Source organism: Stegastes partitus, unplaced genomic scaffold (assembly GCF_000690725.1).
Source record: "Stegastes partitus isolate 25-593 unplaced genomic scaffold, Stegastes_partitus-1.0.2 Scaffold19, whole genome shotgun sequence".
NCBI classification, from domain to species: Eukaryota; Metazoa; Chordata; class Actinopteri; family Pomacentridae; genus Stegastes; species Stegastes partitus.
Window position 1 is genome coordinate 886,392 of NW_007577750.1, and position 17,722 is coordinate 904,113.

Sequence of the window (17,722 nt, forward strand, 5' to 3'; positions counted from 1 at the left end):
TCTTCTGTGATACAGTCTTGCTAAGTTCTCAACATAAACTCATCGAGACAAAACCTAATTTTTCACTGGTTAAACCTTAGAAAACAACCCTTTGGTTTGGCTCCCATTTGGGGTCACTGACGGTTGAAAATTGGGGACCCAAAAGGGACCCACATGTGTTGTGAAATGGAGGTCCTAAGTGCAGCCCACACAAAACCCAAAAGTTTGCCGTAATGTGGGCAGGATGCACACAAAAAAAAAGACAATTTTTTAAATATCATATTTAGCCCATATTAGCTTCTCTTAATAGGCTCACTGTAAAATCCTGAATTAAATTTAAAATCCTTCATCCAATTTGCAAAGCTTTTAATGACTGCTTCATTGTATCTTAAAGGCCCCATTGTAACTATGCAGTTACTGTCCTCACCGACCTCCAGCATGGTCTTGTGCATTTTTTGTCAGTTTTAACATTTTCTCTCTCCACTTTATCCTCACTCCAACCAGCTATGGTAGAGCTGCTTCTGTTGAAGGTTTCTTCCTATTAAAGGGAAGTGTTTTTCTTCCCGTTGTCACCAGAGTTCGCTCAAAGGAAATTATTGGATTTGTTGGGTTTCCCTCTACAATTTTGTAAGGCCATCACCTGACTATGTGAAGTACATTGAGATGATATACATTGTGAATTGCACTATATAAATAAAACTGAACTAGAATGAACTGGATTCACTGCTGGTGTGGGTCCTCTGAAGGCCTACTTCAGGTCCTCAGTTTATTTCGTAGATTGGCTCATGGGCCAGCAGAGGATTTGCTTCGGCCCCAGAACTTATTTTATAGGTGGCATACAAGCCTGCTATGGCCCCACAGCTTATTTACTCCATTCTAAAATGTGTTTTTTGTCATCCTACATATGTCTACACTCTTCCTGGAGTGATAAAATGTTTGCCTTGGGTGAAACTAATATTTGAATATGTATTCCCCCTGGCAGTGCAGCTCCACACTGCCATTCATTTTCCCTTAATGCAAGTTTCTGGTTGGAAAAGTTGGATTTAACCTTAAAAGTTTCATTTCAGGTAAACATTTTCTAGTAACAGAAAGATAACGTACATTTACAGGACAATGGAAATACTAGCATTACATTAGCATTTTTTTGCAAACCAAAGTTAAAGTTATGCAGACAGAAAATATCGTCATGCTCTGTCTGAAGTAAGTTTTGCAACCTTTCATTATGAACTTATAGAGGTAAGTATCAGGGAAGTTAAGGATATTCTTTGCTGCATTAGCTAAATTTTGACGTTTTCTTCATTGTGTGGCCAATTATTACACAAGAAACACAGTGCCAGGGTCTAATGGGCACAAACAAACATAAAACACCTCAGCACAAATGTACAGACACACTTCAGGAATTAAATGTTTTACTTGTGTTGTTGGTTGCAGGTTTCTTAACAAAAATGTTTCATTAAATATACAATATAATGACAAAACCGTCATTAAAATGAGTTGCAATTGCCAGAGTTTTAACAGCAACGGATTCACAACCTTTCAAGAAACACTCACAAACAAGAAAAAGCAACACAATAAGCTGAGGTCACCCTAACAAAACCGCTAATTCTTGTTAATATTGTGATATATCCTTTCACAGTAAAATCGCCGAACCGGTTTACATGGCGAACAGAATGAGGAATGCAACCATCAGACAGAAGAGACCCATAGCTTCAGACAGAGCGAAGCCCAAGATGGCATAAGAGAACAGCTGCTGCTTCAGAGACGGGTTCCTGTTGAGAAACAGAGGTGCAGATGAGATGAGTGGAGGCACAAAGAGTTTGAAGTACAACTGCTAAGCTTTTTTGTGATTCTCCATAAAAGATGTATTACATGTGACCAAATAACTTTCAGTAAATAGAGAATACTAATAGTACTGAATGTTCTTCAATATTTTGGTTCAAAAACTGCATTAAACTATTTTTGACCATGCAAACATAGCACTGCCATTTTGAAAATCAAGTATGGCTCCCATAGTTTTACAGTCACAGCTAATACAATCATCAAATGGCGGTAATCTAATCAAGTCTAAGCCACATCTCAAATCTAAATATTTGCTCATTGACAAAAACATTATCTGCCCACCAGATCACAGATCATCCTACCCTGGTGGAGATTTAAAAATTTCCTCCAGTCACAGATAATGTGTTTAATTTACCTGGCATATCCGATGATAAGGCTACCGAACACTGTTCCAATTCCAGCTCCGGATCCAGCCACTCCCACCGTGGCAGCTCCTGCTCCAATGAACTTTGCAGCGGTGTCGATGTCGTGGCTCACGGCGCTGGTTTGGAATCCCCGAACCGCCACCTGCTGCTGGGACGCTGCGATATTCTGTGGTGCCAGAAGTGAAGCAGTCTGACGTACAAAAATAAGTGAGTTTAGCAGAATACAAGGGCAGTACAGGATTGCCGAGTGACAGCTATAAAATATCAGCAGTGGTTTGCATGGTTCCAAGTTAGTGACTTACATTTTGTTTAGAAATGATACGTTGATAAACTGATTAACAAAATAAATCGATAATCACTCCATCAGTTCTGTAATTTTTAAGCATAAATTATGAACAATAACTTGTAGTTTGTCACTTGTGAGGATTTTGTGCTTTTATTCATCTTATGGAAGTCTAACCTGATCATTTTAGGGTTATTTGATAAATGGTTGGAAAAAACAAGGTTTTGAAAATACCACAATGGCCTTGAAGATATAGATGCCTTTAGTTTTATTTCACTAATTGAATGATTAGTTGTTTCAATAGAAAATGACATGGAAAATAACGTTTTTTTTGTTTTACCTAGCAGATGTGAAGGTTTTGTCATCATCAAATGTGCAGATCAGCTCAGCACTTGTTTGAAATAAGTCAACGTTACAAACAACTTTAAGCCTGTCTCTACTATGTACCTCATTAAGTCTCTCCGTAAGCTCAAGTGAATATTAATGTAGCTTTAGGAACGTGCAGCAAACATCACATGTTGATATGCAAACTGCATTTGTTTCTAAAGCTAAAGTTGAAGTTAACTGCAAATGTCAGCATTGCTTTTGCTGATGATTTACAAACATCAAATCATACTTCTCAATGGGAAACACTTACTGATAGACAGGTTGCTTTCAGCTCCTAATTCTCCTGTCACGTCCCTGCCTGTTTTTGTACTGGACACATAAAAAACTGTAAAATTCAGTAACTTTGTTGCCCAACTACATTTTGTAATATGAGGGCCTTTTCCTAAGTGTTGCACTAGCTATAGGTTTAAAACAAAAGAATTTAATCTTAACTTCTCCTTGGATAAATATGTAAAGGGATTGTCTAATTACTCTATTTGTATGAAAAATAAGGCACTGGAAATAGCAAAGAGGATTAATGGAGTTGTGATAGCCTCTTCCTGTGTAAATAATTCACTTTGAGTTCATGTCTTAACTGCCCACCTCTGCTTTCCTGCCATCTGACAGTACTGCTGCTGAGATTGGTCTGTACAGAACCCGGGATCCAACACGGACCTGTGACAAGACAAAATATACATGCATTTATATATGCAAATAAATTATTTGAATAGCATCTGTGATGTCTGTACACACAATACCACATTGTGGTGGTACTGTGAGAAGACACTGCATGTATTCAAAGAGCTACATCAAAGGAAGAAATTGATCAGACACTTTTTCCTCACAATCAGTAAGATTAGAAAGGAATAAATATTTGAATAGTGTCTGTCTACTTGTATACCATCACCTTAGCGCTTGCTAATGAGAATTTGGAAATAAAAACATTTATCTACTGTGTATACTGTGTTAACTCAAGTTTGCTATTGATAATTGTAAATCTACATATACACACATTATATAGAGTTTATAAATCAATATGGCAGTCATCTACTTTGTTAAGTCAGGTCAACAATGAGAATTTGAAATCTATATACAAAGAAATTATATGGAATTTGTAAATGAAAACAATGTTAATCCACTGTGTATAGTGTGTTTGCTTAAGTATACTGAGGCCAAAGCAAAAAATAAAATCCAAATATTTATACATCATTATCAGTAATGAATCAATAGCAGTATCAATAATCACACAAATTTGTAGAATGGTATAGACACATTAACACACATTCAGATGATAAATTTATAGACAAATAGATAAATGAAAATTATTAGATAATTTTAGTGACATTGCTGTGATTATACGTACTTTGCCCAAGACAGAATCCCAGTCATGTGTTTTCATCCACAGTAATATTCAGCTTATTCAGTATTAAATCTGGTTAGCTGTAACTGCAATCATTGCAGTGTTGCTGAGGATTAATTCTACTTGATCTGCACAGTTCTTAACTTGTATATGGCTTCTTCTTAATTCCACTACATTAAACCTTTTAAATTCAGATGATGCTGATTCATAATTGCTTAATAAAAGGTGGAGGAACTATTTCACACGTGGAAACGGTGAACATGCAGCGGTTTGTCCTGACAAACCAGGACGTCCTTGCAGGTGAGCAGCAGCTGACTTTAGCAGAGGGTCAAAGACGCTACACAGCTCAGCACCAGCGTTAGCAGCATGCTAACTCTCACTGCTAACTGCTCGCCGTGAACGACAGCGTCTTATAGACTGTCTTAATGTAAACATGTGCGGTTTAATTTAATGGCACAGCACTTAGTACAGTTAGCAGCTAGCGTCCAGTCGTGCAAACTCACCAGAGAGGGCGTGGAGACGAACTTAGCACAGGCGTACATTATGATGGGACTGTGTGCTTCAGGTCAATCCAAGCAGCTGGCGTTTCTCCGACGTCTGCAGAAAGCATTTGAACACAACAACATACAGCGTTAGCATCACTGACGCTGTTAGCTAGTCTGCTAAATGAGAAAGTACAATGTGTGCAAAGTTGAGTGGACACACAAATAAGGTCAAGATGAGCCGCAAACCCACACAACGTCGCTGAAAACGAGCAAGCTGCAAAACAGAACGGTGAATGAAACCGCAATGACACGAGTGACACAGAAGTGTCGGGTTTTTAACAGTCGAGCTTCACGGCTTTAGTGACAGAGGAGGTTAAACACTCACCGGTCTGTAGTAGAGGTCGAACACACGAGAGGCGTGCGCAATGTCACGTTTAAAGGGGTTGACTTCCGGTTTCCTGGTGTGGGATAGAGATGGGAAGTTCGGCTTTGTTCAAAGAGCCGGCTCTTGTGGCACAGCTCCCAAAGAAGAGCCGGCTCGTTTTTGTTTTTATTTTAAGATCACTCCAAATATGTAGTTGGATTTGCAGGACAAGTGAAATAAGCCTGGATCAAAGGAATAAAAAAATAAAAAAAATAAAAAAATCTCATAGTGCCACAATGAGAAATTGAAAAATGAAAAAATGACACTTGATCCAGATTTGCTGTAATAGCAAAAGCAAGAGAAATAGTAAATGAACTTTGCAATGTTGATTTGAGAGGGGAAAAGGTACAATCTGAGAAGAGTTTTAGAGCGAAATATTAACAGCGATATGAGGGTATAAAAATAATGCAAGCATCAGCAGCATCGATACCTACATCGCGACTTTTCTATAATAGTGGTGATGTAGACACCTGACACACTGAAGTTTACGTGGTTAAACTGTAATGCAAAACTTGAAACCAGAAGAGGGCAGCAACACACCATGCAGAGTCTATCTTTTTTTTTTTAAATGGAAAATTAATGTTGCCTGTCGGGCACGTACTGCTGTAGGTCACAAGAAAATATATGCAAAATATGCTGAATCCAAGATTAACACAACACCTACAGAGGTGAAACAGAGACAAGTGACTTGCCTCAATTACCGTGTTGCACAGCTCAGATATAGAAACTGAAAGACTTTTGCATTATTCAATGCATGGATTAGAAAAAGCAAACATTAGTGGTATAGGTCAGACCTGTCAGCTGAGAGGGATTTGTGCCTGCAACCTTTTCTTCAAACAGCAAGGTGGTGGGTGGAGAACAAGGGATGAATGATAATTGAATGGCACGTGTGTAGAATTTGTATGTGTTTATATTGCATTCCCCATTTTATTGTTATGCACAGAAATGACTGTAAATGCCATGGTAAAGGACTGCCACAGACTATGGACTTGATAAACGTTTTGCAAGTTCGAGGCCTCAATTCTTTTTTTCTTTTTCTTTTTCAGATAATATTGTATTTTGGTGCAAATAAGAGAAACAAATTAACAAAAATACAGTAATGTTGGGTAGGCATTGACCTCCACCTTGCAGTGGCCATGAAGCTCAAATAGGATGAGAAATTTATGCAAGACAAGAGATCATATTTCAATAAAAGCCTTCATTTGATCCATGCTTTGCTGCCTAATACACAGTAACCTCTTGTTTCATGGTGGATATGATGTGGATATTCCACCTACTCCGGTCTCCCTAAATAAATATCAAATATTTATACTCTGGCTTTAAGTAGGCTTTCCCTGTTCAAAGATTCGTCTCTGTCTGCCCCCTCAAAAGTGAGCTCTATTTGGCGAGGCGGAAGGGGAGATTCCTCAGCTCTTCCAGTCATCCACCCCCTCCTCTGCGTGATGTGACCGTTACGCACCACTATAATAAACGGAGACGTGATTCTCCGGGGCGAATCCCTGCCAACGTCACTCCAGTCCGGTATAAATAGGCTGAGCAGCCACTCCGATCAGACTCAAGCAAAACCGCATTTTCGACTACAACAACTTTTCAAAGGATTACTTGATTGCCATCGTTGGACTGAATTTTCACCACCGAGTAAGTGTCTTTAATACTCGTGAGAAATTTCAAGATGTAGTTTGACTTTATGTTTAGTTGAATAAACATGTGGTCAGGTCAGGTGTAAACAATTTTTAATTTAACAGCATGACTTATTATGATAAACGTGCGAAAATGCCTTTCCTGCTTTAAAAAATGTGATTAAATCTAAAACAAGCATATTTACGCACTACACGTGTATCCACAGATCTTCAGCACAAACACAATGACTTTGAACAAGGGTGACAAATTGCGGAACATGGACAAAAGGAGAGGAAGCATGCCGTTCCCCATGAATCTCCCCAACCTACACAGGAGAAGCATGCCCGTGGACGACCGGGACTTGCGCGCCACGATGCCACAGACTGGACAGACCGACGAGCTGTCCAACCTACTGCGCTGCACGTCCTACTCCCCGAGCGAGCAGCACCGGGGCAGCTGCGCGTCGGACTCCTCCGACTCGGTCATCTCCACCGGCAGCGAAGCTGAGTCCCAGGTGTACAAGGTGGTTCTTCTCGGAGAGCACGGGGTCGGGAAGTCCAGTCTGGCGCGCGTCTTTGGAGGAGTTGAGGATGCTGGTCACGACTGCGATGAAGCAGGTAAATGTTGATGCTGAGGATGAGTCATCAACCCTGGCAACCCACACTCATGGATAGGGAAGATGTTCATTGTCTATGAATATATTATGCAATAATTAGGCCTGTCAAAGGTTAATTTAGTTTACATAATGGTGAACAATCCATGATTCTATTGTGTTGCCAGTTTTAGCTTAGAGATACAAGGTGCAATAGATGATGTGCAGCTCTGACATACACATTTTACTTTTTTAAATTAACCTATTCCTAACCTTTAAAACAACATTTTGAATTCATTAAATAACCAACAATGATATAGGTTTGTTTTTGTTTTTTTCATTACATAAATGCTACATGGAACCCTAACAGCTGTCTAATCCAGAATTCTATGTATCTATGAGGGCAGCGATAAAGTTTGCCTGATGGATTAGACAAGACAGGATTCTTATTTTTGCACGCAAGAGTGTACATGCATTGATTATTGCTATTTCCATCTACAGCGAGGCACCACTCTTGCCCTCAGTAGTGCAGCTGTCAGGAACGCATCCAGTAGCATAATGTGAAGGGAAAATATAAAAGGCCAGCGTTGGCATGATCACAGACTGCAATCAGCTTCCCACATCAATGTGTAGACTGCAAAAGAAAGGGGAAAAAATGTGCCAAAAAGTCAGAGTGAAGAAACGCAGCAGCAGCAACGCACACTGACAGCAAACAAAGACTGTTTAGATAAGAGACGCTTTACTCCTCTCTGCCGGTGCGTAAAATAATATTTATTTTTTCCGTCTTTCAGGAAACACTTACGATAGATCTATCGTGGTGGATGAAGAAGAGGCATCCATTTTGTTGTACGACATCTGGGAACAGGTGAGAGTTATACATTATTCATGCAGCACTTTTTTCCGTTTACATTGATTTTTGGATATTGCATTCGTAAAAGATTTGATTAGCCTTGTGTGATGCTAAATTTGGTGTCCGTTTCTCTCCTAAAGGATAACAGCCAGTGGCTAAAGGAACAGTGCATGAGAATGGGAGATGCCTACATTATCGTGTATTCAGTAACAGACAAATCCAGCTTTGAGAAGGCATCAGAGCTCCGTATTCAGCTGCGCCGAGCCAGACAGTCGGAGAACATTCCCATAATTCTCGTGGGCAACAAGAGTGACCTGGTGCGGTCCAGAGAGGTTTCTGTAGATGGTAAGTCTGTGTGATTAACTTATCATTGAGCCTAAAATGTGTGAGAGTCAGGCAAAGCATTTTTAAAATAAGTTTTAAAGCAATTCTGGAGGCCTTTCATGACAAACATCTGACAGATCTGTTTGAGATTCACTGACCTAATTGGGGTCAGGCCACATTTCTCAGTCAGCTGCTCAGGCTCAGACTGGGCCTGTATTTAAATACTTCTACAAAATAAAGCAATCTGCCAAAGTTAGGACTATAAGCTCTCCAGGGTTGCTTGCTCATTTTTTCAGCCTAAATCTACATTCCTGGGTGATTTTGATTGAAGGGTACATATCTTCAGAGCACTAATCTCCCTTTCTCCATGTTATCTTTCAGAAGGAAGCGCCTGCGCAGTGGTATTCGACTGCAAGTTCATAGAGACGTCTGCATCCCTTCACCACAACGTGCAGGACCTATTCGAGGGCATCGTCAGACAGATCCGCTTGAGGAAAGACAGCAAGGAGGAGAATGCGAGACGCATGGCCAACTGCAGGCGCAGAGAGAGCATCGGCAAGAAGGCCAAACGGTTCCTGGGCCGCATGGTCGCACGCAAGAACAAGAAGATGGCCTTTAGGCAGAAGTCGAAGTCCTGCCACGACCTAACGGTTCTCTGAGGACCAGAAGGGACAGAAAGGACTTTTTTTTCCTTTGGCCTCTAAAGACCAGATGCTGTGTGTGTTTTAACACTAACCCTAAAAGGACTAATAGAGTTGTACAGAAATATATATTTTTGTTTTTTAGACACCAATCAAGAGCAAAGAGAAGATGTAATTAATAAAATGACATTGTGCAAGTCATATCATGATAATGGTGATAATCTGCATGAAGCTTTGCAAACATTTATTTTATTTTATTTGATTGTCTGCCTTAAACATGTGGTCGTCATGATATGATCAGTATGTATGAACAATCCAAAATGGCTTGTTATTTTTCTAATGAGTTGCAAAGATTGCTTTGCTGTTGGGTTATTGTTGTGTACCTTTATTGGAAGGGATTTATGTACATACTATAACATGAATGATACTGAATGCAACATACATCTCATTATTCTGTACAACAAGGTAAAGGATCGCAATAATAGGTCATCTGGAGTCATATTTACTTGAAATGTGGTACGCAGGTTCGTGCCTTGGCCAGACCAGTTGGAGCTTAGAGAAAACTTCTGTTGTTCTATGTTGTTCCATAACATTGGATTAAGGTTGTGAATGTATGAGTAAAGCAATAAGTTATATTAGTCTTGTGAACCTCAACATTATTTTAACATTCTTTGTTTACGTTGATTTCCTTTTTTCAATAAAATACAAAATCAAATTATATGATCTTCTCTGTCATGATTCCTAAAGCAACGTGTTCAATGGGATGCAACAGAAAAGGAATAGCTGTCCATTTACATGCTCATCAATATTCATTTGATCCTATCAGTGGAATGGAACCTCACTGGCTATTGGTTTTAGAGGAAGGAAACAAGGTAGTTAAGCATGTTTATCTGGAGACGTTAACCATTAATCCACCGAAGGAGTACAAGTCTGCAATTTTTCCACCCAATTTAAACTCCGCTCACACCTCTCAGAGGACGCACACACATCATTTGGAGAAGGTAAGATGAGCTTTTTTCTGTTTTGTTTAAAATGGTAGTAGATGTTAATATTTTTGGTTTTTCAACTGATCCTCTACCTTTTTACTTCTTTATCATTGTCACCGTTTGCTTTTGTTGAGCTACAGTATATCCAGAGTGTGTTATTACACACTGAAGACTCAAACTTGAGTTAAAGACGTATACAGTGCCATTACTGTGACTCTGTGGTCTGGTTTTGCTACTCAGCTCTAAAAGATATTTGACAAGCATCTAGACTACACTGTCATATTCTTTGCATGTAATATAATTTCAAGAAGCATTTTTGCTTCCAAATCAAATGTGTTTTTCTTTGTCTTCTGTGCCGCTGACTACAGCTTGGGCTCAGATGTTGCTTTAAAACAGCTTTGTAGATGGTTATGCGTGTGAATGCAGTTGCCGTCCGACATGTAAAAATGGTGAAATCTGTGTGTATGAAAGAATTCCATGGTGGTGAATCAGTAACAAGACAGAAATTGTGTTGGTTTGAAAAGCTGTGAATGTGCCGCATTTGTAGGGACACATGGCTGACAGAGGAGCAACACCAATGCTCATCAAAGCTCTCATAGTAAGAGTTTTTTTGTTACTCTTAACTCTCACACTTTTTTTCATGCAGCAAAAGAAATCACTGCATGATCAGTTAGTATCACTAAGACATGCTCAATTTCTTGTTTCGCAGTTGGCAGTGCTTTACACATTTGCACCGTGCTCTGGAGCAAATGTTAAAATCGGTGTCCCAGAAAACTATGACGGTATTTTCCCATGGTATCTAGCCAAGGTAAGGCACTTTAGCTTACTTGAAATCACCAAATAAATGTGTTTTTGTTGTTATTGTTGTGCTCATAGCAGTCCTCTGTGGAATAATTCTTCGATTTGAACCTGTTTTTCAAATGTAACCATGGGTGTTCGAGCAAGGAGGGAATCCACATAGATACACAATGTTATATAGAAGATTTAATTCTAGAATTTGAGCAGCATGTTGACAATAATTCTTGATCTGGATGCTGTACTAAAATCAATAACTGTTAAAAATGTCTAAAATTCTGCTCATGAGACCAATCTTTCAGTAATAGTTTAGATGCAAAACCCACAGAAGCATCCTCACAAGTAAATCACAAAATCTCCTCAAGGTTAGAAATAAAAAAATCTTCTGGTGGCTATTTGAGTGTGCTGACCATTTAGGAATATTGCGAAAAGGCCATCGTTGCTCTATTATAGACAGAAAACAGAGGTAGACAGCAGAAGAAAACCTTATCAGCCTCTTTTTTTTTCTTCTTTTCAATTTTCCGCACTCAAGGTTGAAGATGTATGAATGTGCTGTCGTCAACACTGCACTATAATTGGCACGCTCACAACGAGTCTCAAACGTCAGACCCTCATCCTCTGCATTTAGTCCAGCTGGGTGGCAGGTGGGGCGTTTTGTTTGTATGTGCCACTCAGACGTTCTCTGGATTGTGCAACAGCATCTTCTATCTGGCACTTTAAGTATGATGTCATCACATCTCGCATGAAGCAAGTCTCTGTGTCGCAGCGAGCGTAATTAACCGCTGACTCACTCAAAGATAGCATGTTAATAGTCAGAATGGAGGATAATGACCCCACTTTATGTTATAAAAAGGAATGGGCATGATAATTGCTTTAGATTTTTTTATTCAAGGTAAACCCTCTTCCCTTAATATATTGAATGAATAATTTTGCAAACCTTACAAAAAATAAAAGCATACCAAATGTTTATTTATTTATTTTTTTAAATCATTTTGTAGGCCACTGTGAATTGTGAATAAGCTGTCCCAATATGCTACTGGCTCTAAATGTAGACAATTGGATCCTGAGATATTAATTTGCTTCAAGAGGATCTTCATTTAGGAAATTCAAAGCATCTAAACTGTGTGTCCACTCATTCAGGCTGAACGCTCCTGCAAAATATTAGAGAGTTACATGATTATTTAAACAATAACTTGGCCTTCAGGCAAATTTATTGGCAGCATGCTGGGAAAGAGAAAATTAAAGGATAAAGTGGGTTTTGCTTTACATTTTCTTATTGTTTAAATATCTTAAAAGGACTAAAACCAATTGTGTGTTGGTCATTGTTTACCCAACCTTGTCTTAGCCCATTTTTCCCCACTGATCTAAAACACCTTTAAAATTTGCTCAAAACCTTATAGTTTGATCTACAAATGGTTCACTAATTTCCTAAAACAATAATGTGTAGTTTCAAGCAAATCTCATTATTGTCTCATATTTGTAACAAAGCTAGCAACTTAAAACACAGCCTTGGATTTCAGTCCATATGCTTAAAGAAGAATAGGAGTTTTTTGATGAAGAATTCACCTTCAGAATTGTTGATCTGTCACCAAAAACATGGCTCAACAAGACTCATCAGTGAACAAAATAATTCATGAATGCAGCCTGGTAATCATCCAGCTCACGCTCAGATCAGCCATGATACAGGCAACACTGACCGCAGACAGGCAAACTGACCAGACCTGTGCACATACTAGAGATGCGCCGATCCGATACTGGGTATCGGTATCGGTCCGATACTGGACGAAATTACGGTATCGGATGATTTACTTCACAGTGGTAACTGGCCGATCCGATACCGCCACACACACACAATCCTGCCTTCCGACACATCCACGTGTTCGTCTGCTCATTGGCTACAAGTGTACAGCGTCAGAGAGTGTCTGCAACCCGACTGGTCGAATCTACAAGGGTGGAACTTGTACGTACCGGGTTGACTGTCTGAGACACTCCATTGGCTCTTCAGGCTGTCACTCACCCCCAAAGCCCTCCTATTGGCCAAACTAGGTGTCAATCAAAAGCTGAGCCGTCTAGCCGCCTGTAGCGCTTTCAGTGCGATCTAAAATAGATTCAGACTGATTTTACCAGAAGAAATGAATAAAACAGCCGGAGCTGATCTCAAGCTGGGAAGACATTACTGCAGAATTTGTGCCTTTGAGGATCTAATACGTTTTACGGACCGAATTATTTTACTGGATTATGCTCGCTGGTTGTGTCCGGACAGAATGAGACCAAGCTGGTGAGGAATGAGCGATGTTTGAGCTGCAGAGAGCCTTCAAAAGTAAGAAAACTCTGATTTTAACATTTTGCTTTTCTGTACAAAAAGCTCTTTGTGTCAACGCTGTGGTTGCTGCAGGTCAAAAAGGTTTATATCATCGGAAAGAGGAGACTCTAAGCTTTCATTTGATGTGTATGTTGTCGGGAAACGTGATTGTGGAGCATGCGCACATCTGGCTGTAACGTTTTTGGAAAGTGGTCCCGTCGGCGGGACGCGGGACCGGTAAGGGGTTAAAAACACTCTTCTTAAATTTTTATTTTTTTTAAAAAATGGAAAAAAAATTTGAAGGAAAACAACCCTTAAAAACAACGCCCCCAACCCAAACAAAAACCCGGCAACCAAACCGCCCGAAAAAAACAAGCCAACCCTCTCCGTGCAGCCCTCTACCAGCAGCCTGTACGGGGCTCTCCGGCTCTGCAGACAGACTCTTCCTATTGGATCCGATCCTGCAGCAGGTCACAACGTTTCCGGCCTCATTTACTACTGCTCATGCGCAGAGCCCAGAGCGGCTATTAGTGGTACTATTATTTAATAGCAAGTTTTGGTAATTTATCCTTTAAATTGCAGCTTAATGTTGCTGTGTCATTGTGATCTGTTCTAAATATTTGAATGGCACTGAGTGCACACTGTAGTCTAATTGCAGCTCAAATAAAGCAGCTACAGTTTCACTTTGAGACATGCTTTTGGCTATTTTTTCCTTTCTTAGAAAAGCAAAGTCTATGCTTTAATAGTATGAGGCTTTTGATAAAGCCATCTTAAACAAATGTATCCATGCACATAAGGTATTTCCAAAGAAGTTTAGGAGGAGAGATGGTATCGATATTGGTATCGGCAGATACTCAAAGTTGAAGTATCGGTATCGGTATCGGAAATCAAAAAGAGGTATCAGTCCATCCCTAGCACATACATTAAACTTACCTGAAAAAGGACATCACTTTTTTCAGCCTTAGTACTTTCTCTGATTAGTCTTTCTAGTGTTAGAAATGTTGATGGTTGTATATCAGTTCTTTGTTCCTTGTCATTTTGTTGCTTCTGAAGAAGCTCAGGTCCCCCATTTGAGCTCAACTAGTGTGAGTAATGTGTTGTTGTAACAGACTTTCATTGTAACTAAACACGTAACTTGTTTTACCAGAGAAATGCAAAATCAGCTGAGTATCACAAAAGTAAAATGGAAAAATGGGGGAAAATAAACTTTCTTGAAAGTCTAATTTGTGGCAAATGTGAATAAAAATAATGTGATTCTCAGCTTCCAGGCAGCTTGTGTTTTCAATGTGCTTCATGTACTGTAATTACTTGAAGACTCCCTGTGGTGAAAACCGATCTGTATCATTGTTCTTCTTCAGAATTGGTTTCTGGTTTAAACAAGTATTGCCAAATTTCTCCAGTATCGCAACTTGCCATTGTGTATCATAGAATAGTTTTACACAAATTCGTTGATGAGCTGGTGTGCTTGAGCTGCACAAGTAGTGGAGGGGTGAACAGAGAGAGAAGCAGGGACTTCATAGATCTGCACATTCTAGAGGAAGCAGTTGTGTAGAGTTATATCTAAGTAATTTTAAAGTGGGAAAAATTTATCAATATGCAATTTTGACACACAGAGGTGAGTTTTTGGGGTTTAATCAATGACTGGAGAGAGACTTTAATATTTTAAATGTTACTTTTCTTAAGTTTCAATTGGCCTTCCAGTCCAGTGCAGCTTCAAATCAAATCACCAGCAGCTGTGATGACTTCCCTTCTATTGCCACATTTGTTCAGGTCTCCGACACTTCGTCGCTTGTGTGTATCGCCTGCTGCGGGAACACAAACTGATGTTTCAAGAATTGTTTTGTTCTGTTCTGTACAGCTCCACAGCCTGCCAGTGAATTACAGTGACCTGGTGGTGACAGGAGATGATGAGGGGATATTTGGAGTTGATGCTCAGTTTCTGTACGCTCTAAAACCACTGGACAGAGAGAAACAGCCGTCTTACTCTCTGCAGGTAGCACATTTCATCCTGTCATATCATCAAACGTCTCTTAAATGTCTTATGTAATGAAGAGTTGCCATGAATGTATTCATTCAAGACGCATCAATCTCACAGAGCACAGTGCATTCCTTTATACTTGTTCATCATATGAAGGGCCACGTGTAGAAAGAATTAATCCCTCTTAAGATTGTTCTTAGATTCTCATGGGAGGACTGAATGCCAATTCCAGCATGGACACTCAGGATATGTTTGTCTGCAGGTGTCCTTCAGAACATCAGTGCATCGTCAGAGCTTCACTGTGGAAGTCTGTGTCATCGACAAGAATGACAATGTGCCTGTTTTCATAGAGGAGAGCATGAGAGGCAGCGTGCAGCTTGGGCTTCTCAAAGGTACAAAAACCTTGGAATTACACAACCTGATTTAGTCTGGGCCATGTTTTTCATTCCTGATATATGCGATACTATAATTTTTCCTCAACAGTGGAAAACATGCCTATAACATATCACTGGAAACTGCTTACCTTAAACCTATCGACAGAATTAATGGCGTAGCACACTGACTCAGTTAAATTTTGATTACTGTAAAAAATGCTTTTCTGCAAACTGTCTTAAGGCTCAGCACTGACCTTGATTCAGCCACAATAGCCCTTTTAAATCTACTATGCATGTGATTTTGTGAGGCAAAATATCAGCTGGCTCTAAAATACTAAACAATACTGTACTGCTTGCATCATGTCTTTAAGGAAAATCACGATGAACCATCAGCTTTTGGTGGTATCTTATTTTCTTTTTATTCTGAATTTCCCACAAGGATCCCTTCACTGAAAATCAGATTTTCATGATGAGGCATCAAATGAGGCATTTTCAAGCTGGATCTTCTTTTAACTTTTTCAAATGTTTTACCAGCTTAGTGGCACAACCTACATTCCATTCTTTATTGTATGAATCCAGAGGTTAAAAACTTTGTCAGACAGTTATGGATAAAAAGGGAGAGATTTCTGTAATACCTTTAATTCCACTATTTGTCTCTGCATCTTTTAGGAATCCCATTCATGCAGGTGGAGGCTCTAGATCGTGATGACCGCAACACTGCCCACGCTGAGCTGCGGTTCAGCCTGATGGAACAGACGCCCAGGATTCCCTCCAGTCAAATGTTCTTCATCGAGTCCATTACCGGAGAAGTTTCCCTCACTGAGGAAGGTCAGTCCCAACCAGTGGCTGAAGGGAAACAATCAAGATCATGGGAAGTTCTACATACATGTTTTGTTTTTTCTCCAGGAGGTCAGAATGCAGGGTTACCTTGAGTTGCACTTGTAATACAACAATATGATTACTTATTTTCATATGTCCCACAAGTTTTCATTTACATTGCCCATTAACATATGTTGGCTCATAAGTAACAAGAAACTGGTGTAAAGAAGTGTTTGAGACATGTTTTTTTTTTTTTTTTTTCCCATCCCTTCAGACCTTAAGTATTTGGACAGATATACCTTTTTTGTTTTTCAGGCTCAGTGCTTCAGTACATTTAATATGAAATAAAAAATAATGAATGTTTTGTTAGTGCCAAGACTCTAACCCAACATTTAAGGGTTCAGAGGTTACTGGACAGATACATACAAAGTCAAACAAAATCCATCCATCCATTATATATACACTGCTTAATTCTCACTTAGGACAGGGCTTAGGACAAACAGGGGCTGGAGCCAATCCCAGCCGACTTAGGGCGAAGGCAGGGGACACCCTGGACAGGTCACCAGTCTATCACAGGGCTGAACAACCAAGACAGACAACCAAGCACACTCATATTCATACCGATGGACAATTTAGAATCACCAACTAGCCTTAACATGTTTTTGGACTGTGTGGGAGGAAGCTGGAGAACCTGGTGAGAACCCTGCACAGGGAGAACATGTAAACTCTACGCAGAAAGATCCCAGCCGTCTTCTAGCTGTGAGGCGACAGTGCTAACCACCGAGCCACCAATCAATACTTAGCTTTTTGTGGAAAATTCTTTGCAGCTGATTACTGCCTGCTGTTTTGTATCTTTCCCTCTGATGCTCTCTCAGGTCTCCGCTGCAACACCTCTCAGCTTTAACTTGATGTGGGATCTCTCTGCCTTTACTCTGGTTCTACTAAAGCTCAATCAGATTTCCATCAGGATGACTAACTTTGCCAGTCGAGAATATTTCACATCGTTACCCTGAAAAGCTTTTCGCTTGTTTAGGATTATTGTCCTTCTGAGTAATGAAATGTTTTCCAATAAATTCTAATACATTTTTGCTGAATCTGAGCATACAGAAAGCCCCTGTGTCTCATTGCATTTATGCTTTTCAGTCAGTAGTGAAGTCAGTTCCACTGGTGACCATAGCTCCTCAAGAAATACTAAAAGCAAAACGGGTTTGACAAATGAGGTGCTATAATCTGGGTTATAAGCTTTTTGTTTTAGCATCTTGTGGTGATTCCTGTGAGGTTAAAGTGATGAAGTCCTCTCTTGATCACTGACAAGGAATCATGTTGACCTACTTTCCTGA

The 17,722-nt window shown here is 39.8% G+C and overlaps 2 protein-coding genes across 4 annotated transcripts; one reads left to right on the top strand and one right to left on the bottom strand.

The window, feature by feature from the left end:
- Positions 1-1,371: 1,371 nt before the first annotated feature.
- LOC103365324 (ATP synthase F(0) complex subunit C3, mitochondrial-like) lies at positions 1,372-5,143 on the bottom strand. 3 transcript variants are annotated; one of them, XM_008292745.1, is made up of 5 exons: positions 5,063-5,143; positions 4,696-4,789; positions 3,436-3,507; positions 2,174-2,373; positions 1,372-1,748 (listed from the first exon to the last, which is right to left on the bottom strand). In XM_008292745.1, exons 2-5 carry the CDS (start codon positions 4,732-4,734, stop codon positions 1,634-1,636), a joined length of 426 nt encoding a protein of 141 aa, XP_008290967.1. In that variant the 5' UTR covers positions 4,735-4,789; positions 5,063-5,143; the 3' UTR covers positions 1,372-1,633. The 3 variants fall into 3 exon arrangements, with proteins under 3 accessions (XP_008290967.1, XP_008290975.1, XP_008290983.1); XM_008292753.1 differs by lacking the exon at positions 5,063-5,143 and adding an exon at positions 4,928-5,045; XM_008292761.1 differs by lacking the exon at positions 5,063-5,143 and adding an exon at positions 4,898-5,045.
- A 1,515-nt stretch (positions 5,144-6,658) lies between these two features.
- On the top strand, positions 6,659-9,846 carry rrad (Ras-related associated with diabetes). Its single transcript, XM_008292772.1, has 5 exons — positions 6,659-6,739; positions 6,948-7,338; positions 8,105-8,178; positions 8,304-8,508; positions 8,869-9,846. The coding sequence occupies exons 2-5, from the start codon at positions 6,966-6,968 to the stop codon at positions 9,144-9,146; spliced, it is 930 nt and encodes a 309-aa protein (XP_008290994.1). The 5' UTR covers positions 6,659-6,739; positions 6,948-6,965; the 3' UTR covers positions 9,147-9,846.
- The last annotated feature ends 7,876 nt before the right edge of the window (positions 9,847-17,722 follow it).